This window comes from Ipomoea triloba, chromosome 1, assembly GCF_003576645.1.
Source record: "Ipomoea triloba cultivar NCNSP0323 chromosome 1, ASM357664v1".
NCBI classification, from domain to species: Eukaryota; Viridiplantae; Streptophyta; class Magnoliopsida; order Solanales; family Convolvulaceae; genus Ipomoea; species Ipomoea triloba.
In genome coordinates this window covers 22511856-22528557 of record NC_044916.1, presented here as the reverse complement: position 1 = coordinate 22528557, position 16702 = coordinate 22511856, and the positions used below count along the sequence as shown (strand labels likewise).

Genomic DNA, 16702 nt, shown 5'->3' with positions numbered 1-16702 from the left:
CTGTCAGTGATGCTTCTTTGTTTGTTTATGCTACTCGTGGAGTGCTTGTTTATTTTATGGTTTACGTGGATGATATAATTATCACTGGCAATAATGATGTTTTCCTTGACCAGTTTATAAACATATTGTCACAAAAATTTGCTTTGAAGTATTTAGGCACACTACATCATTTTCTTGGTGTTGAGGTTGTGCCAGTCTCTGGTGGTTATTTTCTTTCCCAGAGTAGGTACATTACAGATATTCTCGCTCGCTATAACATGGATGGTGCAAAGCCTGTTTCCACTCCAATGTCCACTTTGACATCTATATCTATTCACGAGGGGGAGCCTGTGGTTGATGTGATTGATTTTCGTAGGTTGATTGGAATGCTTTAGTACCTGTCTGTTACTAGACCAGACGTTGCTTATGCTGTTAATTCCTTGTCACAATGCATGCACTCGCCAAAGGCATATCATTGGGGTGTCATTAAACGGTTGTTGCTGACAGCTTTTTCAGACTCTGATTGGGGAGGTAGTAGAGATGACGGTCGCTCTACCACTGGTTTTGTTATCTGTCTTTGTTCGAATGTTGTGTCGTGGAAATGCGTTCGTCAGAAAACTGTCTCACGATCTTCAACCGAGGCTGAGTATCGTGCTTTGGCGAGTTCAGCTGCGGAGGTAATCTAGGTACGGAATCTTTTGTTTGAGTTGGGCATAGTGTTACCACGTTCTCCACTGTTGTATTGTGATAATATGGGGGCCACGTATGTTGCGAAGAACCCGGTGTTCCATTCGAGGATGAAACATCTTGCGCTTGACTACTTTTTTGTCCGTGAGCGTGTCGTGGACGGCACTTTGGGTGTTCAGCATATTAGCTCAAAGGATCAGGTTGCAGACCTCCTTACAAAACCGCTTGGCTGTGACTTCTTTCTGCGTTTTCGTTCCAAGATTGGAGTATCCGATGGCTCCTCCATCTTGCGGGGGCGTGTTAAGGATTAATAATTTTATTTATTTTCATTTATTTGTTGCTTAGTTTCATCCTGCAGAATAGTTCTTTATTGTTAGTTTTGTTAGCTACTTTATCTCCCTGTACATGTATAAATAGCTTATAGGCTTTAGCTTAATAATTCAAGCTTTTCACATTCTCTACATGCTTAAGGTGCGTGGTTTACTTAAGGTACGTCATTTTCATGCTTAAGGTAAGTTGCTGGGTCCTTCTAGATGCGCTTTTTTTTTTTTTTAATTTTCATTGATTTGAGCTGTTGATCTAGATTTGATCAACGGCTCAGATTAAACTACATGTCTGCACCTAAGCAAATTCCCGCACCAGAAACATTATATATATATATATATATATATATATATATATATATATATATATATATATATATATATATATATATATATATATATATATATATATATATATATATATATATATATATATATATATATATATATATATATATATATATATATATATATATATATATATATATATATATATATATATATATATATATATATAGGGTCATGTTCCCGTGCGAACAGTGCTTCCCGTACGGCCGTGCGATCACTCACCATTAGGTACGTATAAATGCACCACAAAGTGTTCAAAATGCACCATTAGGTACGTATGCACCACAGAAGTGTTCAAAAATGCACCATTAGGTGTGGTGTATTGTGGTACATTTTTTGAGTGTTTTTTTGCATTGGTACATTTCTTTGTGGTGCATTTGAATACCATGTGATGATTTTTGCATACCTAATGGTGAATTTGCACCGGCCACATTTTAGCTTCTAACCCAATTTCAATTTGCTTGCAGGTGCAAAAACGGTTTACTAGGTACAAAATGTGTCAACTGCAAATACAGAATCTGAATGTTATTTTTAGACCAGGATCTACAAATGCAAGGTAGACGTTCATCCATAATATAATTTGTCAATCACAGGTCCATAGTATAATTTGTCAATCACAACAATGACAAGATTAGCAGTAATAATAAAGGGGGCAGTGCATAATCGAAAATATTGCAGAGGTAACTTTAGTAAAACGATGGTGTGAGATTGATGTAGCCCAAAGTACAAATGAGGACCCTCCACCAGCTCCATAAGCATGCAGAGAAACACATACCATTTCAATTCACAGTGCAGTTGAAATCCACATGCCTAGCTTAGCTAGTGAGGCAATGGGAATTGATGATTCACAAATGGGTGCTCTAGTAACTGAGAAGCAGTTGGACGAGCATTTGGGTCGACTTGAAGACACTTGTGTATAAAATCTTGTGCATTGCTCGAAAGCGTGCTAGGCACATTAGGTGGCTCGCCCTTCCCAATCTTAAAAAGAGCCTGAATCTGCAATTCATCAAGTTGAATTAGGCTCAGTTTGGGTAGCATAAAATGAAAGTAAATATGATCACATACAGTCTCTAGATGGCAATAGGGGGTCTGTCGCGTAAGCATCTCCAAGACAGTGCAGCCAAGGCTCCATATGTCTGCGGCAAGCCAATAGCTACAGTTCCTTCTAACCACCTGAAGCCACAGCTTAATGTAATCAGGAAATCATACTCATTTGCTTGCACGGGCTTCGCTCGCTGGTTCAATAGGCAGTATTCTTGTAAGGATAGCAACGGAGCGGGGCGGGACCGAGGGTATACTCTCCGTCCCCGTTCCCGGCGGGCAATGGAAAATAGTTCCCATCCCCGTCCCAGGCGAGAAATAGAAAATAGTCCCCATCTTCGTCCCCGCGGAAAATTTGGCAGGATAGGGATTTCCCGTCACCGGTCAATTCTTAGTCAATATCTTAAATTAGTGTAATTTTAATTTTAAAAACTATTATTTTAATTTTAAAAAAATTATATATATATATATATATATATATATATATATATATATATATATATATTATTCGGGGACGGGACGGGATGGGGCGGGGCGGGGAGGTGTATCCCCGTCCCCGGCGGGGAATTGAAAAATTCCCATGCCCGTCCCCTATCTCCGAAAGTTTTCCCCATCCCTGACGTGGACGGGACACATTGACATCCCTAATCTTGAGGCAAGAGACAAAGGTTCGAAACTCGACAATAGTAGCATGTGGATTATGTCCAAAGTGGACAGATCCCTTGTGCTCACCGGCATTTGACCCTGTCTATTGAACCATTAGGTTACCGTAATTTATATCCTCCTAGCTATTCTGTCGGGCTGGGGTGTGGGGACTTCTAGGATTCAATCTTTTGGGGCAAGGAAATTATACTCATTTTACCAATATCACCATAGAAATCTGGTTTTAAGTTATGCAATGAGCAACCCGAAATTGACTTTCACCAATATAAGATTTTCCTACATAAATGTGTATACGAAGCCGTATAGCATTCATTACTCAGTGGATGCAGTAAAAGAATCATGGCTAACCTCAGGAGCCATCCACATGGCAGTGCCCGTGAATGCCGTGATGGACAGCGCATTGTTCGATTTGATAACCTGCACAACTTATTAATCCCAATATTAGACTTCACATTATCCAAAACAGAACTGAAAGAAGGCATCTGGTGTTATAAAAGAAAAGAAGGGTATTATAATCTGAAAGGAAAATAATATGACTCCAACCTTAGCAATGCCAAAATCTGCAAGTTTGACTGAGCCAGAAACATCCACCAATATGTTTGCGCATTTAATATCTCTAGGAATACAAAATAAGGTAGACTTCAATTCAGAAACCTATACAGACTTATTCCAATGAATTACATAACAAATGAAGATCAATGCAAGCAATTGGTAATTCAATCTGCAAATTCTTGCTTCCAATTTTCATAACATTCCTTTCCCATTCTCTTGATTCCACGCATTAAACAATAGAACAACGATTCATGCAAGAGAAACATTTAAACATTGATTTAGTCACCTGTGGGCTACATTTCGGTCATGCAAATACTTCAACCCATGCAAAATCTGCCTTGTATAAGCAGAGACTTGGGAGTCTTGAAGATGATACCTCTGATATAGACTCCGAAGGGACCCATGAGATACCAGCTCAAGGAATATATATAGTTTTGAATCATCCTGCAAAAAAAAATGAATTAATTAGCTGATGAAAAACCACTCAGAAATTTAAGAGCAGAGGCGGCAGAGCACCCATACGAACTACCAGAAACCTATATTTTATTCCCAACAGTCCTATTTGGTAAATGGCTGTTAGCTGATTGGGTTGGCTGTTTGGGTTAGAAGGTATGATTTGTTGATGACATTAACTGATTGTAGAAAGTTGTTTGATAAATTAGTTGTTAGCGAATAACTGTTTGGTATAATTTCTTTTCTCAAAAAGCTAATTGAAAATGCTGCTTTGAGTAGCCTTTTGAATTTTAGCATTTTAGAGTTACAAAAAGCTTATTAACCAAACAACTAATAGTAGTCAAATAAGTCAAAATTGGCTGATAGGCTGATTATTTACCAAACAGGGCCAACATCTAAATGCTCATGGTAAATTTAATAGAAATTTTGCTTTACTTTGAGGAATTCAACATTGCAACAATGCAAAAATTTACAGCCAAGGCTTATTTATGTAAAGAGAAATGATTGAAGATACCTATATTTGCATAGAGATGCCAACAAAAGTAACAGCAAGAAAGCAAAAGAGGTGTTTACCTTGTCTGTACCATAATACGGTACTATGTTCTCATGCTCAAACTGACTTAAGAGAGTTATTTCCTGATTAAAAAAAAAAAGTGGAATATAAATAAATCAAGAAGGGAAAAAGAGCAAGTAGGAGAATATTGAGATTGAAGAATTATTGGCCGACAGTTTGGTGCAATTAAATAACTACTAACCTGTTCGAGTAGGTTAATATGTTGCCTTGTATCATCACCTTGATCCTGCAAGGACATTTCCTTCACGGCAAAAAAGAAGCCATCACTGCAAACAGCATATTGAAGGATTAAACCAAAAAAAAGAATTAGAACATTCATTAAAAAAAAAAGAAAAAAGAAAAAAATGGTAGCATAACTAACACTTACTCTCTAATGCCTTCATAAACCGATCCAAATGATCCACGTCCCAAAAGTACACCCTTCTGCCAAGAAGTAATAGGGCGTATGGATCTCCAATTTGGAGATATTATCGACATATGCTCCGTTGTAGTGCTAGAAAAAATCAATTAGAACATTCATTAAGTTATCTTCCTGAGATGGAATTTCAGTTTATTTCATCAGAAAAATATGTAGAAAAGAAACATATCATCCTTATAAGCTTCTTCATCCTCTCCCTCTTGATTTTTAAAGTTGACATATTATCTACACATTTCGATGTGTTGCATGATTTTATTGTTTTCAGTTTTTTTTTTTTTAAAGTGTGATCACTTCAGAGTCCGAAACTGAGAGAAAAGCTTGTCAGTATGCGAAGTAAACAAAAAAATCGAGAGTAACGAGAAAGAGCTGTGGCGAAGAACGAAGAAGAAGAAGAAGAGATAAGGGCTGCAAACTCCTACCTGAATCAAGAAGGAAAGCTGAGATGAAAGAAGGGAGGAGAGAAAGCCGAAGCAAGAAAACGCGAAGAAGAAGCCAGGTTAAAAAAAAAAAAAAAAAAACTTTTAAGCCTCTTTTCCACCGTTGACTTGTTGACTTCACTTCAATTCAAGAAGGGAGGACCGGAGGAGAGAAAGCGCGTTTCCGACGACGGTTTGGTCACGTTATGCGTTTTTTCTTTTAGTAAGACAAAAAGGTGGGAACTCCGAAAGGGAATGCTTATAGATAATGTTAAGTGTTAACAAGTAATTTAAAATATAAAAAAATTGGTGATTTAGTAACTTAAAAAAATTGAGGATTTTTTTAAAAAATTTGAAAAATAGAAAGGTGGAAAAAGAAAAATTAGAGAAATTGTTTACTAAATTCATTTTTTCAAATTCATTCTCCACTCCATTCTTTTAAATCTTATACAAAAATGGAGAGATGAAAATTAGCTCTTTCCAAATAGAAGAATGGAATGAGTCAGGTGAACAGTGTACTCCTTCCGCGAGGTCTGAGCTTCGAATTCGGCTGAGCGCAGTGCAAACCCCTCCCCCTTTTCTTTTGTTCTTTCCCCTTCTCCTGCGCAAAAAGGGAACATTATTATTGTTATTGTTATTGTTATTGTTATTGTTATTGTTATTGTTATTATGTTTATGTTTACCTTTTTTTAAACCTTAATTACTATTATTATTTATTATTATTATGTTTACCTTTTTTACTTTAATTATTATTATTATTACTTATTATTATATTAATTTTTATTATTATGTACTCAAATTATGTATTAAAATAATTGAAATAGTTGTAATTTATTTAGTACAGAGTAATATGTTCTTATCGAGTTTTGTTACATTTTGTACATTTAATTAGTATTAGTGTAATTGAATTTTTTATTTACAAATTAAATTTGTAAAATGATATTATTATTATTATTATTATTATTATTATTATTATTATTATTATTATTATTACTTGTGTTGGTATTATGAAATTTGTAAATGAAATCAGGAAATTGAAGAAATGGAAAACTGGAGAAATGGAGATGGAAAATTGAAAAAATGGAGAAATAAAAACTGAAAAAGGGAAAACAGATAAATGAAGTAAATGACCCCGAAATGTTTCACCCCTACAAAACAAAAATCACATAATTCATAACTATTTTTTATATAATTATTTTTGAGTGGTTAGTTGTTTCTATTTATTTATTTATTTTAAATTTTAATTTATTATAAGATGTCACATTAGAGAGTGAATATGTGTAAGTGTTAAATGTAGAGAAGTGTAGCAAAGTCCTTTCAAAAATTTCAATTCCTATAATTGTTGTAATATTTTGATTTAGCCTTATGGTTTCAGACTAGTCGATTTTTTTTAGTCGGGTTCATAATTATTGGCCCTGATCTTAAAACCTCGAGCTGTCAAGCAGGTCAACCAAAATTTTTGACATTTTCAAATTAACATACTAAACATTTTATTTAAACACATACTAAACATTTTTTTAATTTAAATAAACTAACACATTTACACTAATAAATATACACTTATACATTATTAAATCAATTTAAACCTTGATTTCTAAATGCAACCTAAAAATAATTTTTTTTGAGTACTACTGACTTTGTTATAATGTAGTATCTGTTCATAACTACTTTCTCAACCTACTGAAGCACAAAGAGTCAATACCGCATCCACTGAGACTCGAACACACAACCTCCCATATAGGAGTGCAACTTGGTGCCACTAGTTTTTTATAGCAAGTTTTTTAGTTTTCATTATTTACTTTCATACAAATATTTTATTTTGTAATTATTAAAATTTTATTTACAAATTGAATAGAAAAATACTCCGTAAGATAAATTTACATATAAACTTCATGTATATTTTTTTCCACATCACTTCTATAATAAAGAGTAGTCAAGTGGCTCTGGCTATAGGCTAGCACACTAAATTTCGGGCTAGCTTGTTTGGACCATCGGATTTATCGAGTTGATTTTTCATCAGACTACAATATTTTGGCCCTAACCCAAAAAAATTTTGGTACTATCGGGCCAGCCCATCGATTTCGAGTTAAGATTGATATTACTAGTAATATTGTCATATATAGATTTTGATTTTTAAATTGATAGTTAACTTGATAATTTTAATTTTCTATTCCAACAAGGAAAATACTCATTGATGCATATATTGGAAACGAGTTTAGGGCAAACCAACCCAAGTAGATGAGTCAAGGCAATCGAGCCAACCTCTGGTGCCCAACGCTTGCTCCATGCTCGACCTCGAGAGGAGAGAAGATCAAAGGAAGTAAGAGAAGAGTCTATTTGGATTATGATGTTTGACTGTTTGAGTAAGGACAACCTTTCTATTTATAGGTGTAGGAAATCCAAGACATATGCTCTAAGGAAGTTGAAATAGAGCATTAGGGGCACCTAGTAGTGTGCCACCCCATGCCGAATGGCTAGCCAAGGGCGGGTAGCGATGCCATTGCTTGGAGATCATAGTTCACTAACCAACTCATTGCAACACAATGAAGTTGGGTGACTAAGTGGGTGGCAGGGTGGGGTGCCTAGTCACCCTACCCGGCTACCCCCTTTCCAATCTTTGCACCATATGTCCTTCAATCAAGATCAAGCGCTTATCACTACGTGAAAATCTATAACTAGTAGCGAAGTCACAACTTTATTTTCTTATATTTACATAGCAGTTAGCGCCATATTTCGGTGGCAGGATACTAGACTCAACCCTCTAGGCCTCCATCCAACAATCTCCCTCCCAACCTCAATTGGACAACATATTTCTAATGCGATTCGAGCTCGTAACTTGCTCTAATACCAATTGTTAGTATCAAGCATTTATCACTACGCCAAAAGTTATAGCTAATAGCAAAAGTATAACTTTATTTCCTTTTACTTATATAGCAATCAGTGCCACGTTTCGATAACAGTGCTGGACTCTGCCCTCCAAGTTTTCCATCCAGCACCCCCGAACTTTGTTATTCTTGCCCCTTTCATATCTTTGCACCTGCCCCCCACCCCCCACCCCCCACCAAAACTTTGTTATTCTTTCAATTTTTCCCACTTCTTATCTTTGCGCCTTCCGCCCTTGAACTTCCTACCTTTGTGTTTGGTACACCATTTCCCAACCTTTGCAATATAAACCCCAAATTCTCCAACCAAACATTTCAATAATATATTACTGAAATCTCAACAAAACAAAGTGTACAATTTCTCAAGAATATGTCAAGGTAATTTAACATAACCTAGAGTAATATACAATTCCTTGAACAAAATGCTCCTTAAGTGTATTACAAGAATTACAAATTTGAAATTTTACAATTTAGGCAAATTTAACACAATTAGTCTTGTGGCCCGTGGAGCTCAATTATTATTTTTTAAATAAAGTTAAAATTGTATTTTTATAATTATAATATGTTATTATATTATGTTATATTTTGAGTAAATTAGAATTGCAATGCGGAGAAAATTATGATAAATTACAAATATGTCGATTTGACAATAAGAGTAAGAGCGTTTCAATTCAAAACCTCTCCTTTTTTTTTTTTCCAACATTCTTCACATAAAATATCATTTAAAATTTTCATCGCGTTCAAGATAATTTATGACAAAAATGTTCAAGTCTGAGCTTTGAGAGAGTTCATGTTAAGGCATCTAAGTCAAAGTTTGTTGCACTCAAGATAGTTTGTTATGAAATTTACTCATTTAGTCCCATGAAATCAAAATTCAACAGAAGGCTCTTTCTTATGCCAAAGCAACATCAATAATTTAATAATTTTAAGGATTTCTGATAATTATCAACTTCTGCAATTCCAATAATTTGATGATAAACGAAATTCCAAACAGTATAGCACAGTATGTAAAAACATGTAATTTGACACTGGGACATATGAAGGGAGATGATACAAGTAGAGGAAACATTTCTCATGCAATCTTTCTCAAGCAACTCATGTTCATGTTCATGTTCAAAACTACTTGGCATGAGTAAAATTGCTTCATCGCAATCAAGGCTTTTTGGCTCAAGTTAAAACTCTTCTATGTCCAAATTCAAGCCAACCCTTTTTATTTGATGCAACTCTCAATTTAATTCAATTGAATAAACAAAAGTAAAAGAGTTAGACATAGATAAAGACTGCCAAACCAGTGAATTTCCTTCGCTATATGCTTGAATATGAATGACCATCCTGCAGTGGCTGAACTGGCACTGCATATGACGAATTCCAATCAGCATCAAAGATCTCCTGGAGCTGTGAAACAATGGCGGTATTGTACGTCCCAAAGCTGACGCCTGAATCCGCATAGAAGTAATCCCATAGTAGGTTACTCGTTCCTATGTGGGCACGTACATCACTAACTGCGTATTTGCCATGATTTACTCGGGTGTAGCCAGGGTACTTGTTGCCGGTGACAGTGCCATTGCTGATTGCAGGTCCAGTGAGGTTGAATCCGGGAACCATGTAATATTTGATCTCAACTTTACCCGTACAGTTGTTTTCCTCCGAGGAAGAACATAGGGCGTTCGAGTAAAGCAAGGACTTGAGATACTGATCCGTGTTGTTGATGTTATGCGCCCAGTATGCAACCAGTAATTTAACCTTTGCATGCTTGGAGAAAACAACCTGCACTTCAGAAAGGCTAAATTTCAAATCTCATCGTAATAAAAGCCATAGGATATGGAAACTTGATTGATAACAGAACCTCCAAATCAATGTATTGTAATTTGTAAATATGACAATTAAGCAAAGAAATCATAAATTACCTCTGAAATAGCGGTTGAAAGGGAAGGCCAGTACACTGGTTGTTTCGTGTAACCAGACTGACCAAGCCAGTCCATGGTACTAATTCTAACAGTTGCACCATTACCTACAGATTTTATTGTATCCACCCAAGCCTGTTCATCTGTCTGGTATTTGTCAAACAAGAGCTGCCATGAAGAAACATAAGAGCAAGTGAGCAACCCGTAAGAAGTTAAAGGCCAAAAAGTGTTAAATCTATGAGTTTCATAATGATCAGTATTGTAAAAATCAGCTTAGGTGGCTGCTATGGGACTGACTAGGCGCTAGGCGTCCATAGGCCGAGGGGATTTCACCCCTAGAAGCCTTTTACTCAACCGGCCGATTAGGCTCCCGACTTGACCAAGTCGGTGCCTAACTTTATTTTTTTTAGGGTTTAGAGCGGCTATACTTTATTATTATTACGGAGTATTATTTTACTTGGTTGTCTAGGCGGCGCCTAAGCGCTAGTCATCCCCCGGCTGCCCCGATTAGCGCCTAGCACCTTCTGCAACCTTGATAATGATGGTTTTACAGCAAATATGACTGATGACTCCATTACATATAAAACATAGTATAAAATTACTATGGCAAATACAGAACTTTACAATGGGCATAATGCCTCAAGGCATTAGCTATTAGCATAACTAATTTAAGAACCTAAAATTCCAACAAGATTGCAATAAGAGTCAGCAGTTCTGGTCTGCATTTAGTCCATCAAGTTTAGTACAAATGCAATAAAAAATAACCAATGCCCTCGAATGAAAGTAAAGTGCTCCTTTAGTGAGTGCATGGATGATGAATAAAGGAGATTTAGGAACAGAAATGTTCCAGAAGATTAGAGGTATAAGGTATTACTATAATACTATCACCCCAATTGGTATACAATGATGCATGAACACCAGATCACATAGTTATATGGGCCTCGATCAACATTATTCACAAGTATGATGAACGTTTACTTCAAAATCAATGAGCATAACAATAATGAGCATTTGATGCTAAGATTAAAATATTACAACGATAAAGGAAAGATAGCTGTGCTCATGACATAACTAGCCACTAAAACTAACCTCTGGTGGAGCAAAGGAAAGATAGCTGTGCTCAGGTTGCAAAACTGAAGAATTACATCCAGGTGTCTCAATCGGTATGTGAAACATATAAGGGTCCGAGAGCTCTGGATAGCCAGATACATGAGCAATATCCACATATTTAGGAAGAGGTGAACTGTCATAACACAATCAACTGTTAATAACACCTTAATTCCTAGGCCTGAAGCAAAACAGAGTTTTCTGGCAGCTTAATTTGCTTGATAAAAAATCAAGGAAAAATGTATGTTTAAAAATGCACATGAAAACCAAATTGAAGAATATCAGAAAAAATTAGGATATGTAATCAATTCCTTGTCCCTTTGGACATCATGAAGATTATGGAGAATGATGCAGCACACTTGTAGAACCAGTTTTTTTTTTTTGGTTCCTTTTTTTTTTTTTTCCACGACTCCACCAACAACAAGAAAGAAGATTTATGAGTTTAACATTTCTGGTTAGCATACTTGCATCTTTCCTTAGGATGTAGAAAGTGTGACCAACAAGGAACCAGACGATTAATCTGCCACTGCTGATCCCAAATGAATTTGGTATAAGCCGAAGCATTGAGATGAGCAAGTTTCCACAGGTTGTTATAGTAGACCTCAACCTTCTTTGCTATTTTTGAACAACCAACAAGATACACGCCTAGTTCCTTTACCTAAACGAATCATGAATTAAATTGATTTAACCACAAACCATCGAGCCAAAAAGAGAAAAATATCAAGTGTTTCCTTTTCCAAGAAAAATTCGTTATATTACATCATAGGAAATGTGTATTCAATAGCTTGAATTCTTTAGAGATGGGTCTTAAGCAGTGGAAGATGATGAAAGTTTTCTCCTTTTTTGGTGGGGTTTTCTTAAAAGAAAACAAAATATTATAAGAAAACCTCTTAGACATCACACTCCATTCTGCAAGAAGTCAAATATATTATTTAAATTAATAATCCTTAGTTCATTAGTTGCTCTCATTGGATGAGCTACACTTAGCAAAAGTATACCTAGCAAGATCAGAAAACTAGTAATAAAACCTGAGTGAGAGATTTCCAGTCATTGTTTGTGGATCCAATATAAACATCTCGGCTGTCTGATATCCAAACTTTAGCATGGACTATGCCAGACTCCCACCAATCACTAAGCAGCAAGGTGACATTCTTTACATTTGGCCTTCCCGAAGCAAGGGCAGATGGTTCTTTAGTGTAATCAGGAAATACCCCCGAGTGCTGTAAAAATCTGAGCTAAAACAAATACCAAAAAATCATATATTATCAAATTCTGCATTAAATTTCAAGCTTTGTTTTTAATGGCACATGAGAAGCTTTCAGCTAGAAACAGGTATTATCACATCGCTAACTACATGTAAAGTTTCTTAGCTAGGAGGACACTGAACAATTGACAGTGTGGATTACTAAACAAAGGTTTCATGCGTAACAATACATGTTCACATGATGGCTAGAAAACACAAATTAGAGAGCTAGTCAAGTTGCTTCTAAATCAAGATACATAGTTTTCTACCTGATTGCAATGTTGCGATTAGCAGCATCTTCTATTGCTCTGTAAACTTTCAACCCATCATTAGCACCAAATCTCTGCATGTCATCCTTTGAGTATCCGTAATCGCCAGAGAGAGGATCAGAAGGGCTGGCTATCAATTGCCAATATTGAGCAATTATATCAAGACTCTTTGAAGAATTTCCCGCTAACCACTGAAGCACATCAGCTGATAAACATTTCCAGATAAAATTATTTGCATTAAATAAGGAACACAAACCCATAAGCATTTCAGCAGAGAGAGGAGTTGACTATAACATGCAATTGAAAATCTCTACTTTTAATTTTTAAGAGTAACATAGTAAAGGAGACTGATAAGAATCTGATTTTCCAACAACCATTTTTTTACAAAAACGAAGCTTTCGTAAAGCCCTCACAGTAGTCATCCTTCCAAATATTTTACGACATGATTCTGTAATCATATTGTGTATGTTTCATTGCTTCTAAAGCTCTGTGCAGTTCCAACTAGAATTCATACAACATCCCTTAAGAACAGCCAAAAATGATATAGAGGACAAAAAACTTAATGAAACATAGATATGTTTCAAAATGGCACTAAAAGTATAGAGACTGCACTAATGAGCTGGTGTTCTATGGGTATTGGACCTAGGTGACTAGGTCAATATTTCCTTTGAACTTTTGGCGAATATGTCTGCACAAATATGACTCCAACAAGGCAACAAGTTATATATGAATTTAGATTGCAAAGAACACATTGGAAGTTCAAAGTCACAGTTTAAGCTGAGCCATTGAAGATCAAAAGTCCAAAGATATGGTTGGTGCCTTACAGGTTTATAGCACATAAAGGCATAAAGCTTAAGGTAGCCAAAGTTAAAGACAATTATTCCTGTTTGGTAAAAGCTTACTTAATCAGAAATCGGCTCTTTATGTGTTTGGCAAAGATTATGAAGTAATGAGGGAACAACACTTTTAGATTACTTTAGCTAATAACTCAAAAGTAACTTGGACTTGGTTATTCATCTTTCACAATCCATAATCATAAGCTCTACCAATTGAAATTGAATCAATATGCATAAAGAAACTCCTGCACTCTGAAAAGTGATAATAGTCCCGAAAACGCTCTAATGTCTGTATTGCAACTTGCAAGCATCATTATATAAGCACATCATAGTTTGTCATCAATCAAAGAGAGCTAAAGATCAAGATAAAATCTCAAAATGGCCCAATAACGGTATTCATTCACAAAAGTATTAACTGAGAATCTAGTTTTAGATACTATAGCTATTAACTCCACTGTTGATGAAAAATTGTAATATGCATGCCCATTAGTACATTTTAAAAAAATATAAAAATATTAAGCATTGTCTTGAAAATAATACTCCGAATACAATTAATACCGTCTGGGTGATTTTGGATCAAAACAATATCATCTAAACTGTTTGTAGGTTTGACTTGAGAATGAGTTAATTTTAAGCCTTATAGTTTCAAAACTTTCTAAAAGAGCACATACCAATTTTGATTCCATGAGAATGAGTAAAATGACAGTTTTGATCCATATATTTAATTACTATTAATTTTCATATACCACTATTGTTTTTGTGCCAAAATTGATCACGACCGACTAAAACATGTCGGAATGTATAATTTACAAGGGTACATTTGTCCATTAATATATAATAATGGATTACAAAAGCCTTGGCATATTTTAGATGGAAGTTTATAAATTAATGAAATTGGCATATTAGACAAAAATATCCTTACAAATTACACAATCCCTCAGTAATTAAACATGTTGGCCAAGACTATCATTTTGCTAATACTCGTGGGTTTAAAATTAGTATTTGCTCCTATTTAAAATTAAATTGATGTCTAGTTTTTCAAAATAAAATGCTTAATAGCTCAATCTTAACCTTACTACAATATATATACATAAATATCAATATGCATATACATACACCGTGCCGCCCTAAGTAAGCAAGGGAGTTACCGGAGGACAGAACGCCGGCGACGCGAGGGAGTAGCGGCATGTCGGTCGGAATGGATTGAACCAGCCAAGCTTTGCATTGCTCGCCCTTCTGTTTCTTCTTGAAATTCGTCTCTGATGAAGAGTGGGAATGAGAATGAACTGTCACTGCTATTGCGCAGAGAAGAACGAAGAGTGTGAGAAAAAGAGCTGAGATTTTCATTTTCATTTTCATGGCTGACTCATTGGAAGCAGCGTCCCCATAGAAAGAGAGGATTTTTATTGTCAAAATCGCATATTGCGTTGACCAATTTCCTTATTTTGCGCCATTGCGGACTGCGGAGTATATGTTGTGATAATCTCACTTATTTTAGTATTACACTCAAACCCTATGTGGTAAGTTTTACATTATTACACCATATTTTCATTTTACTCTTGTTCTTTTGTGAAAATCTCAGTGTTTTAAAAATCGACTTAGTCAGTCAGCGCTCTTAGAACGAGGCAAAAGGGGTGTAGGCGGTCGCTAGTTGGTCGATCGTCTAGGCGACTGAGTCGGCCAACTTGGCTCCAAATTCATTAAAGTCGGCTGAAAATTATTTAATTGGATTTTCAACTAAAAACGATATAGTTTTGAACGGAAATTTAAAATTAAAAAAAAAATTAAAAAAAAAAAACAGTGGCCTAGGCGCTTCTGGTGTCTGACTAGCGTTTTCTGTAACATTGAAAAATCTATTATTATATATATTATTATAACTAGTATTTTATATCCCCGATGCGTAAAAATATAAGTCCAATATTAACACTCAATGTTAAATTTTTAATTATATTAAAATATTTTTTAAAAAATACTCCATAATAGTATATAATTTTTTAATCCATAGTTGTATACAAAGAAATCTTTAATAATTTGTACTCCGTAATTTAAATTTCAAATTAGATTGGTAGTACTTAGTAGTTAATTTCTTCTGTTTGCATTTTTTTAATATTTTCAATAAATATGAATTATGACGGATTTATTTACATTTGTGATTTTCTTTGAGGTATGGTGTATAATGTAATAAAAGTATTGAGCATTGAGGGGATTTTAATGTTTATATATTCAAAAAAAATATTATACGTCATGTGTAATATTTTAAATAACTTGATATGAATTGCTTATGTTCTGCTTTTATTAATTTTCAAATATTACCGTGCAACGCACGAGTGACATACTGGTTGAATCTAATAATAAAACTAATTTTATTAACACTTCCGAATCATTGGGTCTAGCACATTGTGGGTGATCCAAAAGTAGCATGACTGGTGATAACACATAAATTACAGTATTACACAACCCTTCACCACGTTACTGTTGATTATTTTATGGTTGTTGTAAATGTCCAATTGATACATGATTAAATATAATAAATATTTCAAATGTTCAATTGGTACATGTTAGGATATTGGCCTAATTATTTGTCACACGTTAGGTTAAGTTTAAATGTAGTTTTAGTTTTTCTAGACTGCCTGGACCTACTCCTGGTGCTACTTCAGAACCTGCTTCAGCTTGGCATTTGAAACCTTCCGTATCCGTCCGAAAAGTGTGGCATTAATTTAAAATGCATGGTGATAAGGCTTTGGTGGGGATCCAACGTATGATGAATCACAGCCAAGAGTGGGATTATTTGTTAACTATAAAAGGAAAGGCTTTGTCTCTCATTTCCTCGCACGACTTACGAGAAAAATCAAGAGTGGACAAATCACTTCAAATTATCTATATTACTTCATTTATCATTTTGTCAGTTTGCGAAGGATTATTTAATGGCTTTCTGTATCGTTATTCATTGTTAAAGCTGGAGGTTGCGGATCTCTGTTGAGGTTAATTATGCAGCTTATGAAGACTT

General features: G+C 35.1%; 2 protein-coding genes across 2 annotated transcripts; both read right to left on the bottom strand.

The window, feature by feature from the left end:
* Nucleotides 1-1836: 1836 nt before the first annotated feature.
* On the bottom strand, nt 1837-5541 carry LOC116018871 (mitogen-activated protein kinase kinase kinase 1-like). The gene is made up of 9 exons (XM_031258893.1): nt 5458-5541; nt 4988-5113; nt 4802-4886; nt 4620-4682; nt 3880-4037; nt 3585-3657; nt 3390-3458; nt 2403-2510; nt 1837-2333 (listed from the first exon to the last, which is right to left on the bottom strand). Exons 2-9 carry the CDS (start codon nt 5095-5097, stop codon nt 2157-2159), a joined length of 843 nt encoding a protein of 280 aa, XP_031114753.1. The 5' UTR covers nt 5098-5113; nt 5458-5541; the 3' UTR covers nt 1837-2156.
* Nucleotides 5542-9334: 3793 nt separating this feature from the next.
* On the bottom strand, nt 9335-15122 carry LOC116015035 (phospholipase D Z-like). The gene is made up of 7 exons (XM_031255022.1): nt 14844-15122; nt 12860-13064; nt 12376-12577; nt 11812-12005; nt 11330-11483; nt 10244-10408; nt 9335-10103 (listed from the first exon to the last, which is right to left on the bottom strand). The coding sequence occupies exons 1-7, from the start codon at nt 15052-15054 to the stop codon at nt 9642-9644; spliced, it is 1593 nt and encodes a 530-aa protein (XP_031110882.1). The 5' UTR covers nt 15055-15122; the 3' UTR covers nt 9335-9641.
* Between the last annotated feature and the right edge of the window lie 1580 nt (nt 15123-16702).

Bases quoted from the DNA above. Each gene is read 5' to 3' on its own strand.
- LOC116018871 (XM_031258893.1), bottom strand. From the start codon at position 5,097: ATGTCGATAATATCTCCAAATTGGAGATCCATACGCCCTATTACTTCT. The intron at 4,683-4,801 runs GTTAGTAGTTAT...TTTTTTAATCAG, and splicing joins ATATTAACCTACTCGAACAG to GAAATAACTCTCTTAAGTCA. The intron at 2,511-3,389 runs GTTAGCCATGAT...CTGTGGCTTCAG, and splicing joins CCATGTGGATGGCTCCTGAG to GTGGTTAGAAGGAACTGTAG.
- LOC116015035 (XM_031255022.1), bottom strand. From the start codon at position 15,054: ATGAAAATGAAAATGAAAATCTCAGCTCTTTTTCTCACACTCTTCGTT. The intron at 12,006-12,375 runs GTTTTATTACTA...TGATTCGTTTAG, and splicing joins ACTGGAAATCTCTCACTCAG to GTAAAGGAACTAGGCGTGTA. The intron at 11,484-11,811 runs GTATGCTAACCA...GTGTTATGACAG, and splicing joins CATCCTAAGGAAAGATGCAA to TTCACCTCTTCCTAAATATG.